Source organism: Colias eurytheme, chromosome 20 (genome assembly GCF_061535395.1).
Source record: "Colias eurytheme isolate Ceu_HAF_F1 chromosome 20, ilColEury1 Martin Lab GWU primary, whole genome shotgun sequence".
NCBI classification, from domain to species: Eukaryota; Metazoa; Arthropoda; class Insecta; order Lepidoptera; family Pieridae; genus Colias; species Colias eurytheme.
Window position 1 is genome coordinate 1,103,405 of NC_142999.1, and position 19,160 is coordinate 1,122,564.

Sequence of the window (19,160 nt, forward strand, 5' to 3'; positions counted from 1 at the left end):
TCAAATCTGTAAGAAGTACGTTGAAGAGAATTATAAAGCTTTAACTGCTGGTTCAGATAAATATGTTATTTTAGTAGTATGACGATATTTGTCAATTTAGTATTAAGCATTTTATAGAAATAAAGTACATAAGTTTAGAACGAAATTTCTTTTATTTTTCTCAATTATTTAATTCACAACGTCTCCCACTTTTTTTGCTATGCATTATCAGATATCTTGGCCACTATGTATTATCGCAAAGCTAAACACTGAAGTCAAAACTATATAAAGAACCTAGGCATACAATCTTTCATACTAATTCATACATATTCATAATTAAATACACGTGAAAATAGTTTGTAGCCATGTGGCATCAAGTATTCTAAATTTTATGAAACTCAAACTCAAGCAAACTCGAACATTCATTTATTCAATTAGACTTCTTCAGCACTTTTGAATCGTCATAACATATTTTCCGAAATGACATTCCCATTAGAAACTTTTGGTAAAGATTTTTAGAAAAGAAAACTTTTCATCTATAGCTCAGTTTTATTACAATAAAAGTTTCGATGTCGCATACTTATATCAATGAGAATATTTCTGACTCAAATCACAGAACTACCGAACGGGTTAAAATAAACCTAACAAACGATTAGGCTGGGATGTAACTTGCATCGATGCGATAGCCATTGAAATTGTTTTTTACATTGGTAGATATTTTTAACTAACTTTCTCAATAGTTGGCGTGGTACATAAAAATGAAAGAGTATCAATTATTATTGTTACCTCAAAGGTGGCGTAGAAAATAGATATCAGTGCATGTACCTATGATAACAAATTTTCGAATCATTAGAACGTATTTATCTCAGAAATGGTGGCTCGAAGGAAAAAAGGTATTGGCATTTTGTACAGGTAATAATCGGTTCTTTGATTTTGTCCTAAATAATTTAATGATTAGTTTTTCTAAAAATTGTGAAAATGTACTTTTTTTCCCAGGTATTTTTATATTAGTGATTTGAACAATTATTATTCTACTTTGAGATGGATGCGAATTGTTGTACATTCACTCCTATTTTTGATGTTATTTGACCGTCTGCATAATATAACTCGGATATTTTTGCTTTATGAATAAGTGTTTATATGTGTTTAGCGTGTATAAAATATTAAATGTCTAAATCTTGAAGACCAAAGGTCTTGAGACCATAAGAAAAATATGTTTTATTTTGAACAGGTAATCTTCAATAGGGTATTAACATGACTGTAACACAACTGTTAGATCTATAGGACCAGAAAGAATAAAAAAACACATGCTATAGTTTTTAGTGAATTTTTTAGTAAAGGTATTAAATAAAACACACCAATCACGTTCAAACAATTTTATTTATCTAACATTAGGCAGTTTCAAATCTACAGCTTCTTCCACACTAAGGCAGTGTTTGTACAAGTCTTGTTGTGTCCACGTGTGGTCGCGGCCTAACTTGCTCTTAGTGGGGGGACGGGAGGGGGGATGGATGGTTTGAATGCCATCTGGGAACCGTCGTACTCGGAGTAGATTTGGAGGGATGATCTGGAAATAAATTAAATTAATATAATTAGGTGTATATTATGATTTTCATCTTAAAGAATATAATACAAAACACTTTATTGTGATAATAACTTGAAATAAATGTACAATGCGGCGACCTTATCGCTTAAAAGCGATTTCTTCTAGGCAACCTTGGAATATAGAGAAAATAAATCATTAATTGGATGTAGGAAAAATTAATATTAAAGATGATTCTTTCAACAGTTGTTGTTATTATAAATCGAATTGAATTTGTTCTTGAAAAAAAAAGGTTAAATTCAATAAAATATTGAAAATATCAGTTGTTTTTTTTATGATAAATATAACTATTCTGTCACATTTATTGAAAAATTATTTTCAATTAGGTCGGCAATACCTTTACAAGTTTTTTTTGGGCAGATTAATGGGCAGTGGTGATTGCTCGCTACCGGGCGACCACCAGATCAATTGCCCACTTTTTAATAAATAAGTTGCCAGAATTTTTATTTATTTTTAAACTACCCACAATTTCGTCAGCTCCACGGGTAATTGCGCCTGCCCCAGTACTGCTACCGCCACTCCTCGTTGTCGGATGACCTGTGTTGCCGGTTCAAGCCTATCTAACCTTATGAAAAGTCACTTTTATCTAAACATATTTCTCATACTACCCACAATTTCGTCAACTCCACAGGTAACTGCCCTTGTCCCAGTATTGCCACCGCCACTTTCCTCGTAGTAGGATGATAATGTCTCGCCAGTGTTGCCAGTTCAAACAACGTTGCTGCGTGCGCGTTACAATGCTCTGGGGAAGGCACGTGCGGGTCGAAACGACCCGAACCCATTGTTTCTTCTGTATCGAGCAGGGAAGATACTGCTTTGTTTTGTGTGCACTGAAATAGTAATAACGTAATATTATGATTATGAAAAATGGTGAGGGGAGGGTGGGTTTCAGTTACTTTAAATATTATAATATACTAGAGCCTCGATAGAACTCGATTTCTTGAGGGGCTAATAAATTTGTTAACGGTAAAAGAGGTGACAAGTGGGGGGAAGTGACGAGGCGTGGCGATTGTGAGCAGATAGGTGGGTAATTTGGAGGGGATTGCCTGTTTGCGCGAAATTCTCGCACCCAGAACAGGCTTAGCGCTTGCTGAATGTTACACACACACAATACACAGTGTACACTACACAGTACACACGCAGTACACAGTGTACACTAAACAGTACACACGCAGTACACAGTGTACACTTCACAGTACACACACAGTACACAGTGTACACTATACAGCACACACACAGTACACAGCACCCACCAGCGTGTGCAGCGTGTGCAGCGCGGCGAGTGCGGCGTGGTGCGGCAGCTGCGTCGCCAGCGTACCCAAACGCTTGCTGAACGCTTGCACCACTGAACGGGATATACGTCGAGCTCGAACACACACAGCATTGATGGCTTCTAACACCAGCCGGATATCTGACTCGTCTGATCCTGAAAAATCATAAAAAAAAAAAACATTTAAAAATGCAAAACCATGAAGCAAAAAGCAGCGTAAAGAGAGAAGTAGGCATAGACCACTAAGCAATCAGCTGAGTTAAAAAAAAGACGGGTTGCACTCCAGGAATGCCGGCAGAAGTGAAAACTTGATTATTAACGTTAAGCATGTTTGATATTTTGGAATGGTATCCGTCTTACGCTTTTTCGATCAGGTCACGTGTCCTGACGCGAGTTTAAGATTTTATACCCATTACAGAAAAAGTGCTCAACGCCGCTAAAGAAGTTTTCACTTCAAAAAACAGTATAAAAGGACTAGAAAGCATCTCACCCGCATGCACCTCCAAAACCGCTGCATATAAGTACGCGTGGAAATGCCCCGGGTCCACATTGAGCGAATCCGCTGAAGCGAGCAGAGCTAGTGCAGTTCGCACACAACGTAACCGCGAACTGCGCGGTACTAACTCATCGCGAACTAACGCTCCGAGTATCGCTACTAGATCGCTGTAGTATTCGAGATTGATGACGTGCGCGAATCTGTTGAGTTACAAATAACTGCTAATAAAGATTTGTAAATACAAGATACATTGCAATAACTGCAATTTACAGGTAAAACAAAATTAGGAATGCTATAATAATTGCAAATTAAGTTACAGGTAAAATAAAAGTAGGATGGCTGCAATAATTGCAATTTAAGTTACTGGTAAAACAAAAGTAGGATTGTTGCAATAATTGCAAATTAAGTTACAGGTAAAACAAAAGTAGGATTGTTGCAATAATTGCAAATTAAGTTACAGGTAAAACAAAAGTAGGATTTTGGCAATAATTGCAGATGAAGTTACAGGTAAAACAAAAGCAGGATTGTGGCAATAACTGCAGATGAAGTTACAGGTTCAAAATATATGGATTATTGCAATAACTGAAAATAAAGTCAACGAATCTATACAATAGTACATATTTTAAAGTAGCGAAACTGTTTTTTTCCATAACTATTAAAACCGTTAAAACCATTTTAAAAATGATTTCACTAGTTGAGTTACATTTTATTCATTCCTATTCCATTGTAACTCAAAATTAACAGCTATTTAAAAAAGCCGACGGAGTTCACTGGTTGACCTCGCACAGGTTTTCCTAGTGTGTTAACCAGGGATTTACATTTTATGTAAAAGTTTGTAAAATTTTGAGAAAAATAAATAAATTTTGAATTTGAATTTGATTTTTATTTATACTCACTTAGCAAGCCCCTGTAATACAGCATTAAGCAGCTGCGATCTAGGCGCGGTTTTCAACAACCGGAAGTAGATGTGGAAGGCGAGTTTCGTCACTTCCGTCAGCTGTTTGAGACGCGCCGCTTCGTTCTCTTTCGCTTCCGTTTCCAGCAACTCTTTTTCTACTTCTTTGAGTTTTTTTGCACGCTGAAAATTAACATGACATTTAAATGCTCGGCGAGAAACGGCAGAAAAATCTTTGTGAGACACAAGTTTGAGCATCTAACCTCTTGTTAAGATAGTTCATCAGTTGCATAGAAACTAGAAAATTTACTATCCCATACCTAAGTACCTTAGTGATCCTATAAACTATATTTTGTACGTTGTTATGAAATTAAATAAATAAATAATGTTTTCGAATTTTAATATCTGATTTATTAATAGGTATTAAACATTATTTATTTCTTCTTTGCTTAAAAAACAATTTACTGTATAGAAACTTTCTCAAACAACTACCCCACAAATACATTAACGATACCAACCTTCTTTTCCTTCTTAGATAAGTTAACAATACGTTTCTTATGTTTCTCCTCTTGTTTTCTCTTCAATTTGAGCTCGTTTTCCTCATCTAAATGCACATGTTCTATTCTCAAGGAAAGTAAGCAGTCTAAAGCGCTCGGCTGCAAGTTCTCACCGCGTCGCTTTACAAGCTGGTTTATGAGACGTACTATCTGTAAAAAATATAGTTTAGAATATTATGTTAAACTAGCTTATATAAATTTATAAAGAATAGAAAAAATTCGATCACGAGGCGGGACTCGAACCCGCATCCTTCGCGCCATTCCGGGGCGGATGCCTGACCAACTCAGCCACTCGTGACCCGCCAGAGCAACCGAATTTATTCTATTCTTTCAGTTTTATGTGTCTGAAGGGACACACCGCGCGCCATCTATTGAGATGATTAACAACCATTTCAACCAATATGAAGCACTTTTATAAATTTATATTTATAAAGCATTTGAATGCCATAAAACCAAAAATATAAATTCAACAAAAAAGGTCGTGTTCCATCGTTACAATATTGTATTCACTGAAAAGTGCTTCATATTGGTTGAAATGGTTGTTAATCATCTCAATAGATGGCGCGCGGTGTGTCCCTTCAGACACATAAAACTGAAAGAATAGAATAAATTCGATTGCTCTGGCGGGTCACGAGTGGCTGAGTTGGTCAGGCATCCGCCCCGGAATGGCGCGAAGGATGCGGGTTCGAGTCCCGCCTCGTGATCGAATTTTTTCTATTCTTTATAAAGGAGATGTCCAAAAAATGACCCAGAATCGACAGGAATGAAATGTGTACCAATGGATTCGTAATTAATTATAATATAATGTAGCAAAAGCAGTAATCCTGAAATCGTTATAGTATAGGAGCTAGGAGCAAAATAAAATAAGTAAGAAATTCGTTTAAAAAATCAAAAAATAAGTTTACGTCATGTTGTAGCTTAATATGACGTTATAATAATGTTGTATCACTTCTTTTATACATGATAATTATCATCAACACATTTTAAAAGCAACAGCAACATAATAACATCATGTTCAATCACAACATAACTGACTAAAGATTCCGTTATTAGTAGTTTTTATTTTGGTTCAAGATACTACAATTGCTATAGTACTGTGTGTATTATTGGTGCCTAATTCTGTGGCTAAGGATTGGAAATAAAAAAAAAATAATAGGTATAGTATAGGAGTTAAAAGACAATAGAACTGAATAAAAAATCATTTGAAAATTATTATGATGTGGATGAGATTATCGTTGTTATTATAATTTTAATTTTTAATTGATTAATTGCTTTTGCTGGTATATTCATGTGTAACACAATTTGTTGTAGATTCGAATGTAGTTGTTATTATAGATAGGTAGATTATAATATCATTAAAACTTAATAAAATTAGACCTAATTATAAAAATAAATGAATAACAACGATATTCTAATACACAACATAACGAGTTTTTATTATTTTCAAACGATTTTTCACTTTGTTTTTTGGCTCTTAGCTCCTATACTATACAGATTTTTTTTTCAATCTTTAGCCATAGAATTACCAATAATACATAATATAGTACTATAACAATCGTAGTATCTATAAAATAAAAGAACAAAACTACAAAATCGAGTTTTTGTTATGTTGTGCTTTAACGTTTTTGTTTCGTTTCTTGTAAAATATGATATTTATTAAGAGTAACACAAGTGACAAAACATTATAACATCGTCATATTAAGCCACAACATAACGGAAACTTATGTATATTATGTTTTTTAAGGAATTTCTTAGTTATTTTATTTTGCTCCTAGCTCCTATACTATAACGATTTCGGAGTTGCCCCCTTGGTAATATTATATTATACTTCAATGCGAATCCATTGGTACACGTTTCATTCCTGTCGATTCTGGGTTTTTGGTTCATACATTTTTGGACATGTCCTTTATATTTATAAAGCATTTGAATGCCATAAAACCAAAAATATAAATTCAACAAAAAAGGTCGTGTTCCATCGTTACAATATTGTATTCACTGAAAAGTGCTTCATATTGGTTGAAATGGTTGTTAATCATCTCAATAGATGGCGCGCGGTGTGTCCCTTCAGACACATAAAACTGAAAGAATAGAATAAATTCGATTGCTCTGGCGGGTCACGAGTGGCTGAGTTGGTCAGGCATCCGCCCCGGAATGGCGCGAAGGATGCGGGTTCGAGTCCCGCCTCGTGATCGAATTTTTTCTATTCTTTATAAATTTATATTTATAAAGATTCTCGCGGAGGTTGAACACTTCTATGGCCGCCTGTACACCTCACAAACACCCAAGCCGGCACCATCAAATAAAGATCCCAGATCCACCTTAACTCGCCACTATACCGATGAGCTTCCCGAAATCAGCTTAGACGAATTGGAGTTAGCCCTGAGACAACTTAAAAACGGAAAAGCCCCGGGAGAGGACGGAATAACCACGGAGCTTATAAAGGCAGGTGGAGCTCCTGTCCTAAAAGAACTGCGGGACCTATTCAACTCTGTTCTCTTTACTGGGAGAACTCCGAGGGCGTGGAGCGAAAGCGTCGTGGTGCTGTTCTTTAAAAAAGGGGATAAAACCCTCTTAAAGAACTACAGGCCCATATCGCTTTTGAGCCACACCTACAAGCTGTTCTCAAGGGTCATCACCAACCGTCTTGCACGAAGACTCGATGAGTTTCAACCTCCGGAGCAGGCTGGGTTTCGCAGCGGTTACAGTACCGTAGACCACATCCACACTGTGCGGCAGATTGTGCAGAAAACAGAAGAGTACAATCAGCCCCTGTGCATTGCTTTTGTGGACTACGAGAAAGCCTTCGACTGCATCGAGACTTGGTCTGTTCTGGATTCCTTGCAGCGCTGCCAGGTTGACTGGAGATATATCGAAGTGTTGAGATCTCTGTACGATGCCGCAACCATGTCCGTCCACATCCAAAACCAGCGTACCAAGCGTATCCAACTACGGCGAGGGGTGAGACAAGGTGACGTTATCTCACCGAAATTGTTCACCAACGCGTTAGAGGAAATGTTTCGGGCGCTGAATTGGAAAGGACGAGGCATCAATATCAACGGCCAGTACATCTCACACTTACGATTTGCTGACGACATTGTCATTATGGCTGAATCGCTGCAGGAACTTAAACAGATGTTGAACGACCTAGCTGTATCCTCCTTACGAATCGGTCTCCGCATGAACACAGACAAAACAAAGATCATGATCAACGACCGTATTTTACCGGATCCGATAGTAATAAACGGAGTCTGCCTAGAAATTGTTCAGGAGTATGTATACCTAGGGCAAATGCTTCAACTAGGTAAGAACAATTTCGAAGGCGAGATCAACAGGCGGATACAGCTGGGTTGGGCGGCATTTGGTAAACTCCGTCGAGTCTTTTTGTCGTCACTACCACAATGCCTTAAGACCAAGGTTTTTAATCAGTGCGTCCTACCAGTTATGACCTACGGAGCCGAGTCGTGGACACTGACAGTACGACTGGTCCACCAACTTAAAGTCGCTCAGCGAGCTATGGAGAGAGCTATGCTCGGTATTTCTCTGAGGGACCAGGTCCGAAACGAAGTTATTCGCCAGAGAACGAAAGTTACCGACATAGCTCAACGAATAAGCAAGCTGAAGTGGCAGTGGGCCGGTCATATGTGCCGCAGAACGGACAACCGCTGGGGCACACATGTCTTAGAGTGGAGACCGCGGCTCGGTAAACGTAGCGTAGGACGCCCTGCTACACGGTGGAGTGACGACATCCGCAGGGTTGCTGGTCAAAACTGGCGACAGCGAGCAAACGACCGGGCTCAGTGGCGTGCCATGACTGAGGCCTATGTCCAGCAGTGGACAAGTGTAGGCTGAAAGTGATGTGATGAAAGCATTTGAATGCCATAAAACCAAAAATATAAATTCAACAAAAAAGGTCGTGTTCCATCGTTACAATATTGTATTCACTGAAAAGTGCTTCATATTGGTTGAAATGGTTGTTAATCATCTCAATAGATGGCGCGCGGTGTGTCCCTTCAGACACATAAAACTGAAAGAATAGAATAAATTCGATTGCTCTGGCGGGTCACGAGTGGCTGAGTTGGTCAGGCATCCGCCCCGGAATGGCGCGAAGGATGCGGGTTCGAGTCCCGCCTCGTGATCGAATTTTTTCTATTCTTTATAAATTTATATTTATAAAGCATTTGAATGCCATAAAACCAAAAATATAAATTCAACAAAAAAGGTCGTGTTCCATCGTTACAATATTGTATTCACTGAAAAGTGCTTCATATTGGTTGAAATGGTTGTTAATCATCTCAATAGATGGCGCGCGGTGTGTCCCTTCAGACACATAAAACTGAAAGAATAGAATAAATTCGATTGCTCTGGCGGGTCACGAGTGGCTGAGTTGGTCAGGCATCCGCCCCGGAATGGCGCGAAGGATGCGGGTTCGAGTCCCGCCTCGTGATCGAATTTTTTCTATTCTTTATAAATTTATATTTATAAAGCATTTGAATGCCATAAAACCAAAAATATAAATTCAACAAAAAAGGTCGTGTTCCATCGTTACAATATTGTATTCACTGAAAAGTGCTTCATATTGGTTGAAATGGTTGTTAATCATCTCAATAGATGGCGCGCGGTGTGTCCCTTCAGACACATAAAACTGAAAGAATAGAATAAATTCGATTGCTCTGGCGGGTCACGAGTGGCTGAGTTGGTCAGGCATCCGCCCCGGAATGGCGCGAAGGATGCGGGTTCGAGTCCCGCCTCGTGATCGAATTTTTTCTATTCTTTATAAATTTATATTTATAAAGCATTTGAATGCCATAAAACCAAAAATATAAATTCAACAAAAAAGGTCGTGTTCCATCGTTACAATATTGTATTCACTGAAAAGTGCTTCATATTGGTTGAAATGGTTGTTAATCATCTCAATAGATGGCGCGCGGTGTGTCCCTTCAGACACATAAAACTGAAAGAATAGAATAAATTCGATTGCTCTGGCGGGTCACGAGTGGCTGAGTTGGTCAGGCATCCGCCCCGGAATGGCGCGAAGGATGCGGGTTCGAGTCCCGCCTCGTGATCGAATTTTTTCTATTCTTTATAAATTTATATTTATAAAGCATTTGAATGCCATAAAACCAAAAATATAAATTCAACAAAAAAGGTCGTGTTCCATCGTTACAATATTGTATTCACTGAAAAGTGCTTCATATTGGTTGAAATGGTTGTTAATCATCTCAATAGATGGCGCGCGGTGTGTCCCTTCAGACACATAAAACTGAAAGAATAGAATAAATTCGATTGCTCTGGCGGGTCACGAGTGGCTGAGTTGGTCAGGCATCCGCCCCGGAATGGCGCGAAGGATGCGGGTTCGAGTCCCGCCTCGTGATCGAATTTTTTCTATTCTTTATAAATTTATATTTATAAAGCATTTGAATGCCATAAAACCAAAAATATAAATTCAACAAAAAAGGTCGTGTTCCATCGTTACAATATTGTATTCACTGAAAAGTGCTTCATATTGGTTGAAATGGTTGTTAATCATCTCAATAGATGGCGCGCGGTGTGTCCCTTCAGACACATAAAACTGAAAGAATAGAATAAATTCGATTGCTCTGGCGGGTCACGAGTGGCTGAGTTGGTGAGGCATCCGCCCCGGATTGGCGCGAAGGATGCGGGTTCGAGTCCCGCCTCGTGATCGAATTTTTTCTATTCTTTATAAATTTATATTTATAAAGCATTTGAATGCCATAAAACCAAAAATATAAATTAAACTAGCTTTCCGCCCGCGGCTTCGCCCGCTTTGTCTAAAACATAATAAATTAAATACTAAAACCTTCCTCTTGAATCACTCTATCTATTAAAAAAACTGCATCAAAATCCGTTGCGTAGTTTTAAAGATTTAAGCATACATAGGGACATAGGGACAGAGAAAGCGACTTTGTTTTATACTATGTAGTGATGAGCCAGAACCACGATAAAATTAAGCGTTTGAAGCATAAATGACAATAGCATAAAAAAAATAGAAATTTTAATAGCTTTACCACGTAATTTATAAAATGAAGTCGTATGGACGGACCTAATCGCTACACGCTTTCTTTTAAGCACCCAATTTGGAATCTTTTTAATTCACATATGAAGTAGTAACAAATTATTGCCACTGGTTATTACAAAACCTTCCATTTGTTGATGTGAGTGATGTTAAAACATTTTATAACAGTTTTCTTTTAGTTTAATAACTGATATTAACAACCTAAAGATTTTTTTTTGCGTCAATCATAACTTAACCAATTTCTTTAACAATAAAACCTTATTCCTAATTCAAACTCAAAACTCAAACTAAAAAATTTATTTATTCAATTAGACTTCTTCTAGAAGCATTTTTGAAATGTCATTAGGTACATATTTTTAACATTTACCACCGATTCGGAAAGCAGTATCTATGCAGAAGAACCGGCTCTAATGATTTCTATACTAATATTATAAGTGGTAAATGTTAAAAATATGTAATGACGATTCGAAAGTGCTTCTAAAAGAAGTCTTATTGAATACATTATTGTTTGAGTTTGAGTTTAAAGCAAAAGAATTTGTTACTCGTAAGAACTTAATCACATCAATATTATTTTGGCTAAACCTTATGACATACTCTTAATTTTTGATCTAACTGAAAAAAATAACTAGGTTAAAAAGCCATACTTACAGACAGCGTAACATCCCCTTTCCTATCCTCTTTAAACACATTAGAACAGCACTCGGTCACAATGTTCCTTACTTCCGGGATCCTGCTATCGAGGAACGGTATCACACTTTGTGCTATGTTGGTTGAATAGTTGAAGTTTGGTTTGGCTTCGAGGAGACTGCACATTGATCGGAGCGATATGAGTCCTAGGTTTGTGGTGGGGGCATCTGGTTTTCTGGAATTAAATTGTTCATACTATATAAAGGGTGTCTCAGAATGTTTTTCGTTTTTTAATATGAAATAAAAATAAGAAAAGTCAGTTTAAACTAGTTTTATTTAGCATCAAATTAAAGGGCAATTCATGAATTTTATTTATGAAAAACGATCGTTTGCAAATGTGCCCCATTAGCTTGTTCACACTCGTTTAGCCTGGAGTTAGAATTTTAAATCACTCGCTGGAGCATTGCTCTTGGATTAGCGTCGATTTCTTCAGTGATTCTTTGCTTCAAATCATTCAAGTTGGGTGGCAATGGATTGTTAACTTTACTTTTTAGATAGCCCCACAGAAAAAAATCAGCAGTTGTTAAATCTGAGCTTCTTGGTGGCCAAGAGATGTCTCCTCCTGAATTTCATTGTCCTGCAGAATTCGACTCGTTTAGCAGGATCATCGGGCTTCATTTCTTTAACAATAACAATTTAATAAGGGCGAAAATGCAAATCTTGGGAAATAATGCTATGCACCGTGGATTTGTTCAAATTTAAGGAAGTTGTGCGCAATCGTAGTGCCTGTCGCGGGTCGCCCATAACAGACTGGCGAACGCGGTCGACGTTCATGCTCGTTCTCGATGTTCTTTTGCGCCCCGTTGATTTATCCGACATTGTGTTCCCAGTCTCTTCAAACTTACGCACCCAATGCTTGATCAAATTAGCACTTGGCACATTTCGTAATGTTGTTATATTGAATTGTATCCTATATACGCCGAACAATAGTGTATGAATCGTTGTTTTTGTAAAACGCTAGCACTCAAAATGCTCGCCGCGATCCCATGTAATTACTCATCACTCCTAAACTACAGAAACCTGCCAAGCGTTTGAGACCTCTCCCCTCCCCCCACTACCAGTGGTTGACGCATAACGGTCAGTTGAAAAACGAAAAACATTCTGAGACACCCTGTATTATAATACTAGCTGCTCCGCGCGGTTTCACCCCCGTGGCTCCACTCCTGTTGGTCGTAGCGTGATGATATATAGCCTATAGCCTTCCTCGATAAATGAGCTATCTAACACCGAAAGAATTTTTCAAATCGGACCAGTAGTTCCCGAGATTAGCGCGTTCAAACAAACAAACATACAAACTCTTCAGCTTTATAATATTAGTAGTATAGTTTATAAATGCGAAAGTAACTCTGTCTGTCTATCTGTTACTCAATCACGCATTATCTACTGAACCAATTTGCATGAAATTTGGTATATAAATATTTTGATACCCGATAAAGGCTACTTTTTACCCCGGGACATAGGACCCGGTTTTATCCCGGAAATCCCACGAGAACGGGAACTATGCGGGTTTTTCTTAGTCTGCGCGGGCGAAGCCGTGGGCGGAAAGCTAGTTGTTTATAAATTAAGAAATAATGACCAAATATTATTAGTCAAAAGACGTACAGACCTTTCACACATTTAACATGTGTTTTTTATTTTTTATGGGCATGGTAGATAAATATTTTATGAACTGTGAATTATTATATCTGATTTTGTTTCCTGTATGTACCTAGTTCACACTAAAAGTTTTGCGTTTCTGGCCTTCCATAAATGTTTGAATTTCGAATGTTATATTTTTTTAACAAATGAAGTCTCATTAGTTGAAGAAAAAAATAATTTGGCGGGTAGCGCTTGTCAATTGTTTTTTATCTCAAGTTGAAGTCCGTTGTCCGTAGCAAAAATGGTACTAACACGAAACAATTTTAGGGCGATGATTTTTTTATGATTTTAAAAGTTCGCTTTCTCCGAAAGCTTGCACTGCTCGACTTCAAAATACTTTTGGGAGGGAAGCACCTCATTTGAGCACTGTAAGGCATTGATATACTGAATTTCATCGCGGCCGAGTTTCTCTCCATGATGAAATTCGTGAAGGTCGACCTTCAACTGCGATCATGGAGGAAAATATGGCTACCGTCAGACGACTAATTTAAGAAAAATGTCATATCACTTATGAGGAGATTCGAGGACATTTGAGGATTGGTATGATTCAAATTCAGAAAATTTTACATGAACATTTCAAAGATAGGAAGCTTTGTTGCCAGTGGATTGCTCACAAACTCACTCCAAAACCAAAACGACATCGAGTAGATTGGTGTAAAGAAATCCTATTAAAGTACAATCACGGGCATTCTAATGCTGTGTATAATATCGTGAAAGAATATGAAACATGAATATATTGTTATATTCCAGAAAGAAAGCACCAATATTCTTTGTGGGTGTTTGAAAGTGACAGAAAACCAACAAAATTGAGGCAGGCGAGAAGGGTCGGCAAACAAATGATTGCATTTTTTTTCTCTAAGACGAATCCTGTCTGCACTATCCCACTTGAGCAACAAAATACTGTTAATGCTGAGTGGTACACCACTATTTGTTTGCCCAATGTCTTAGAAAAAATAAGGGAAAACCGACCTAGAAGTCGCGTATTGTTGCACCATGACAGTGCTTCGGCGCACACCGCGAACAAAACAAAGTCATTTTTGGCTTCTGAAAACAAAGAGCACGTGACCCATGCCGCACGCAGTCCTCACCTAGCACCGTGCGATTTTTCGTTTTCCCAAAAATCTAAGATTCAATGAGTGGTTCGACATTTACGTGGCAAAAAGAGGCCGTGATTGCTTTCAAACAGCACGTAGAAAACATACCCTCGGACCAATGGTCCTCATGTTTCCAGAAATGGCTTGAACGGATGAAAAAGTGTTTTAAACGTAACGGAGAATACTTTTAAAAGTAGTAAATATAATATTAGACAAATAACTTGTTTTATTTATGAGTAACGCAAAACTTTCAGTGTGGCCCACGTATAGTAAAAAATAATTTGAACTAAAAGACAAGGAAATAACCATTGCATTTATGTTAAGAGATTTATGTTACAGCCACAAATAGATGGGTCATGGGATTCTAAGTTATTGAAGTAATAAGATAACACTTACCGGTTATCACCTTTCTTCCTCCTCAAAACGGACGTCGCCTTTTCGATTCTCACTAGGTATCTTTTGTAAAATTCGAGTAGTTCCTTTTCAAATTTGTACAGCGCTAAGGTGTCCTTTTTCACTAAAAATTAAAAATAAAATTAAATATTCATATAAAATGCTAAACACAGTCCCTGTCTTTTGTTCTTTTCTGAATGTATATGTTGTTTGATAGACCTTTTTTTTAAATTTACTAATAGATCATGGTTCAAATTAAGAATTTACATACTTGGTTTTGTAGATTGTTGATTTATAACACAGAAATCTTTCATTAAATATTAATTTGCAACAATAAATCATTTACTCTAAAAAAACTTCAAACTTTCACCAATACTCCTTCGTAATTTAAAACAAGTTGTTAAAATACAGTGGAATCCGTTTATAATGACATCGAAGGGAATCGACAAACACGTCATAATAAGCGGACGTCATACAAAGCGTTATGTGAAATGAAAAATCTTTTTTATGTAAATATGTATGTATTTAAGTATTTTAATACAGAAACATAGTATACTTGCATATGTATAGGTAGATATTAAATCAAAATCAAAATTGCACGTAATTAGCCGATTATTAGAATAACACATACAAGTGTATTTTTACTGTAAGTACACTGTAATTTTTGTCTGCTTTTGTTTTTTCATTTTATTGTAAAAACAGTCTCTAATACATACAGTGTATATATAGATATGGTCAAATTGTCATTTTCAATATTGTTGTTAACAAATCGTGATAATGAATTCACTTCGGTTATTATGACCAGACATAATTTATTAAAAATGGGTCATAATAAGCGGTATGTCACTGTAAGGGAAGTCAATATATCCGACTTTTTATAAAGAATTTTATATGAAAACCAAACTTCGTAGTGCAATTACGTCATAATAACCGGTTGGCCAATATAGGCGGAGTCATAATAAACGGATTCTACTGTAATTGTAACAATATGTGTTTAACACATATGAATTTATTTCATATTTGCATAACATTTATATCAGTTATCTAAACTTATTTGACTCACATTTAACATCAGTATAATCCTGATGTCTGATCCTATACTCCGGCAGGATGTCCCTGAACACCTCTGCTGCGGAGACAGTTGCTAACTTCCGAACTGACAGCAGATTTAATGACCCATCCTTTAGTTTTTCCTCCATTAGGTATAGGATCGGGTATAGGTTCTTTAGCTGGAATATGAGAAATTAATTAATCTATACTTCTATACTAATATTATAAAGAGGAAAGGTTTGTAATTATGTATGTATGAATGTATGTATGGTTTTCACGCATAAACAACAGACAATCTTTAGACCCTGAGAAAGAGCATAGGCTACCTTTTATTGCGAAATATGTACCACGGGCGAAGCCGGGGCGGACCACTAGTCACTCAATAAATTTATAATTATGTGGGAAAGTTATCAATTAAGTGTTTAATGTACATAATATTTAGTTTAAAAATATAAATATACAATGATTGTTGCAGTTTTTATTTTTTATTAGGTAAACTTTAAATATTACTAGCTTACCGCCCGCGGCTTCGCCCGCTTTGTCTAAAACCTAATAAATTATATACTAAAACCTTCCTCTTGAATCACTCTATCTATTAAAAAAAACCGCATCAATATCCGTTGCGTAGTATTAAAGATTTAAGCATACAAAGGGACATAGAGACAGAGAAAGCGACTTTGTTTTATACTATGTAGTGATAGTGATGTAGGTAGGCAGTTATTGTTCTATACAATTTAAAAAAGATAATAACAAACTCACAGTTGCTGTGCACTTTATTTTAAGTAGAAGAAATCCGATGCAATATGAATTTGCTCTATATCAATAAGCAATGAAAACATACACTTAACTATTCATAGTATAAAAACTTTATATATCAATTACTAGCTGTGCCGCGCGGTTTCACCCGCGTGGCTCCGCTCCTGTTGGTCTTAGCGTGATAATATATAGCCTATATTACTTGTGGATAATGTAGCTTTCGAATAGTGAAAGAATTTTTAAAATCGGTCCAGTAGTTTATGAGCCTATTCATTACAATCATACAAACAAAGTTTTTAACCGACTTCAAAAAAAAGGAGGAGGTTATCCTCATTATAATATTAGTGTAGATAGTAAATTATTTTTTGAAAAATAAGGTCATAAAGAAGTTTCACTTCTTACATGTGTACTCTAGTACACGCACACATTTTTTTTTAATAGATGAGAGTGATTCCAGAGGACGGTTTTAGTATATAATTCATTAGGTTTTAGACAAAGCGGGCGAAGCCGCGGGCGGTAAGCTAGTTTATCATAATTATTAATGCATAAATAAACTGACGAAATTGTAAAAATATCTCAGTTATATTTGCTGCATTCCAAAATGTACAATTTAGTTGCACACATTGTTATTTATATAAAAATCTTATCTGAGTATCTTAATATATATAAATCTCGTGTCACAATGTTTGTCTTCAATGGACTCCTAAACCACTTAAACGATTATAACAAAATTCGCACACCATGTGCAGTTCGATCCGACTTGAGAGATAGGATAGTTTAAACATGTAGGTACCACGGGCGAAGCCGGGGCGGACTGCTAGTAATAATAAAACCCACCTTCTTCTCCGGACTCTCAAGTAGCGAGGAGCACAGGGCTCCAATCCTTAGCTTCTCGTGCCTCAATTTATCCCGCCTCGCAGCCAGTAGCTCCACGGCTGTCACCACACCCTCACCCTCTTCACCGGGATCCATGCCGGAGTCTGATGCTGTTTCCTCCTCGTCATCCTCCATTTCTATTTCTTGCTCGACGTCTGATTTTTCTTCATTGTCTGACACTGAAAGTGTTTGTGTTAAATATTATATTTTAAGCAAATGTGAGATATTACAATATTCAATACTAATTTCTATGCATCAAAGAAAAGGAAATATAAAAAAAAGACGGGTTGCACTCCGGGAGTGCCGGCAGAAGTGAAAACTTGATTATTAACGTTGAGCATGTTTGATATCCATCTGTCTTACGCTTTTTTGATCAGGTCACGTGTCCTGACGCGAGTTTAAGATTTTATACCCATTACAGAAAAAGTGCTCAACGCCACTAAAGAAGTTTTCACTTCCATAAGTGAAATTGAACTATGATATATAGAAAATTAAACTTGATTATAATTAGCTTGTAAGCTTTTAATATTTGTAACAAGGTATTTCATTTTTATGCCCTCACGTTTACAACTATACCCAATAAATAACCTATAAAAATTAATTAGTATTTTAAGTTTGATGAAGCCATGATAATATGAGTATTGAAAAATATTGTTTAGTTTTCTTTTGAAAAATTTTAATACTTGTTTGAATTAGCTATTGTCATACAACTCACTTTCCACTTCCTCAGCTCTTTCCTGCAGTCCTTCCTTAGTTTTGATCGGTAGCAACGGCCGCATCTTCTTCACAGGCCTCTCAGCCATCTCCTGTTCATACTTCTCTTCCACATCACTAGCACTTTCAGCCCCACTGTCACCGCTAACTGGCTTTTGTGCCTTTTCTCGACCGCGTTTCCTTTTCTTACTTTGACTATAAAGTTACAAATAATTGTAAAGTTAAATGGAGCTTTTGACATCTGTACTTTGATTCTTAATAAAGATTAAAGAAAATGTAACAACGCACAAGCTTTGCATTATTACAATGTTTTGGTGGTTAGGTATGTGTATGGAAGCTTGTTAAAACTATTAAAGCTTGCTTTGATAATAAGTTTCCGTTAATTTAAAATTGCTTAGAAATTGTACTGTAATAATTTCTTAAAGTAATAGATAATCATTGTACTGTTAAAATACAATGTACCTTTTAGTCGGTTCCTCTGCAGGGACGTTAGAGAGCAACTGTGGCTGTTTAGCAAGACGGCTCATAATATACTGCTGCTCCTCTTCGTCTAACATGTCCGCCCATTCATTGCTTGACGATTCGCTATCACTACTGTACTCCGGCTGCATTTGCGTGTGCTGCTTATTCTTTGGCTGTGTCTTCGGCTTATGACGCTGTAGCTTCAATTTACCAGCCTTCTTCATCTTGTTCGTTGTGTGGTTAGTTCTCTTAATTTTACTAATCTTTATCTTCCCCTTTTTCTGTAAAACATTTTTAAAATGAGAACGAGTAACTTATCCGTGAATGTGAATAGTAAAAACATTGAATATACTTACCGCCATTGTGAAGAATTTGTTTAAAACTTTGTAAACCTTATAGAATTTTATTTACAGGGGATAATTATTGTCCTTATTCCTTTAAAAATACAATTTACAGAAGCAGAAACCGCATGTTTCTGTTATGACGTGAAATGTCTGCAGTGACAGTTTTTAAAATGGACCACGGCGTGTGACTTTGACAAAGAAGGAAGCTTACAGCTTTCGTTCAATAACTTATGTAATACTTTTAATAATTATAAAGAATAATTAAATTATATTGATACCTAAGGAAAATATTTGTCCGGATTATAGAAATAA

At 36.7% G+C, this 19,160-nt stretch overlaps 1 protein-coding gene across 1 annotated transcript; it reads right to left on the minus strand.

Moving 5' to 3' along the window:
- Positions 1 to 1,340: 1,340 nt before the first annotated feature.
- Noc3 (Nucleolar complex protein 3) lies at positions 1,341 to 19,023 on the minus strand. The gene is given in 14 exon segments (XM_090113473.1): positions 1,341 to 1,473; positions 1,476 to 1,546; positions 2,195 to 2,412; positions 2,836 to 3,008; positions 3,343 to 3,548; positions 4,245 to 4,426; positions 4,762 to 4,950; positions 11,483 to 11,696; positions 14,650 to 14,770; positions 15,710 to 15,875; positions 17,290 to 17,507; positions 18,044 to 18,237; positions 18,505 to 18,785; positions 18,861 to 19,023. Coding segments are annotated over 14 exon segments (2,352 nt in total). The 5' UTR covers positions 18,867 to 19,023; the 3' UTR covers positions 1,341 to 1,360.
- Between the last annotated feature and the right edge of the window lie 137 nt (positions 19,024 to 19,160).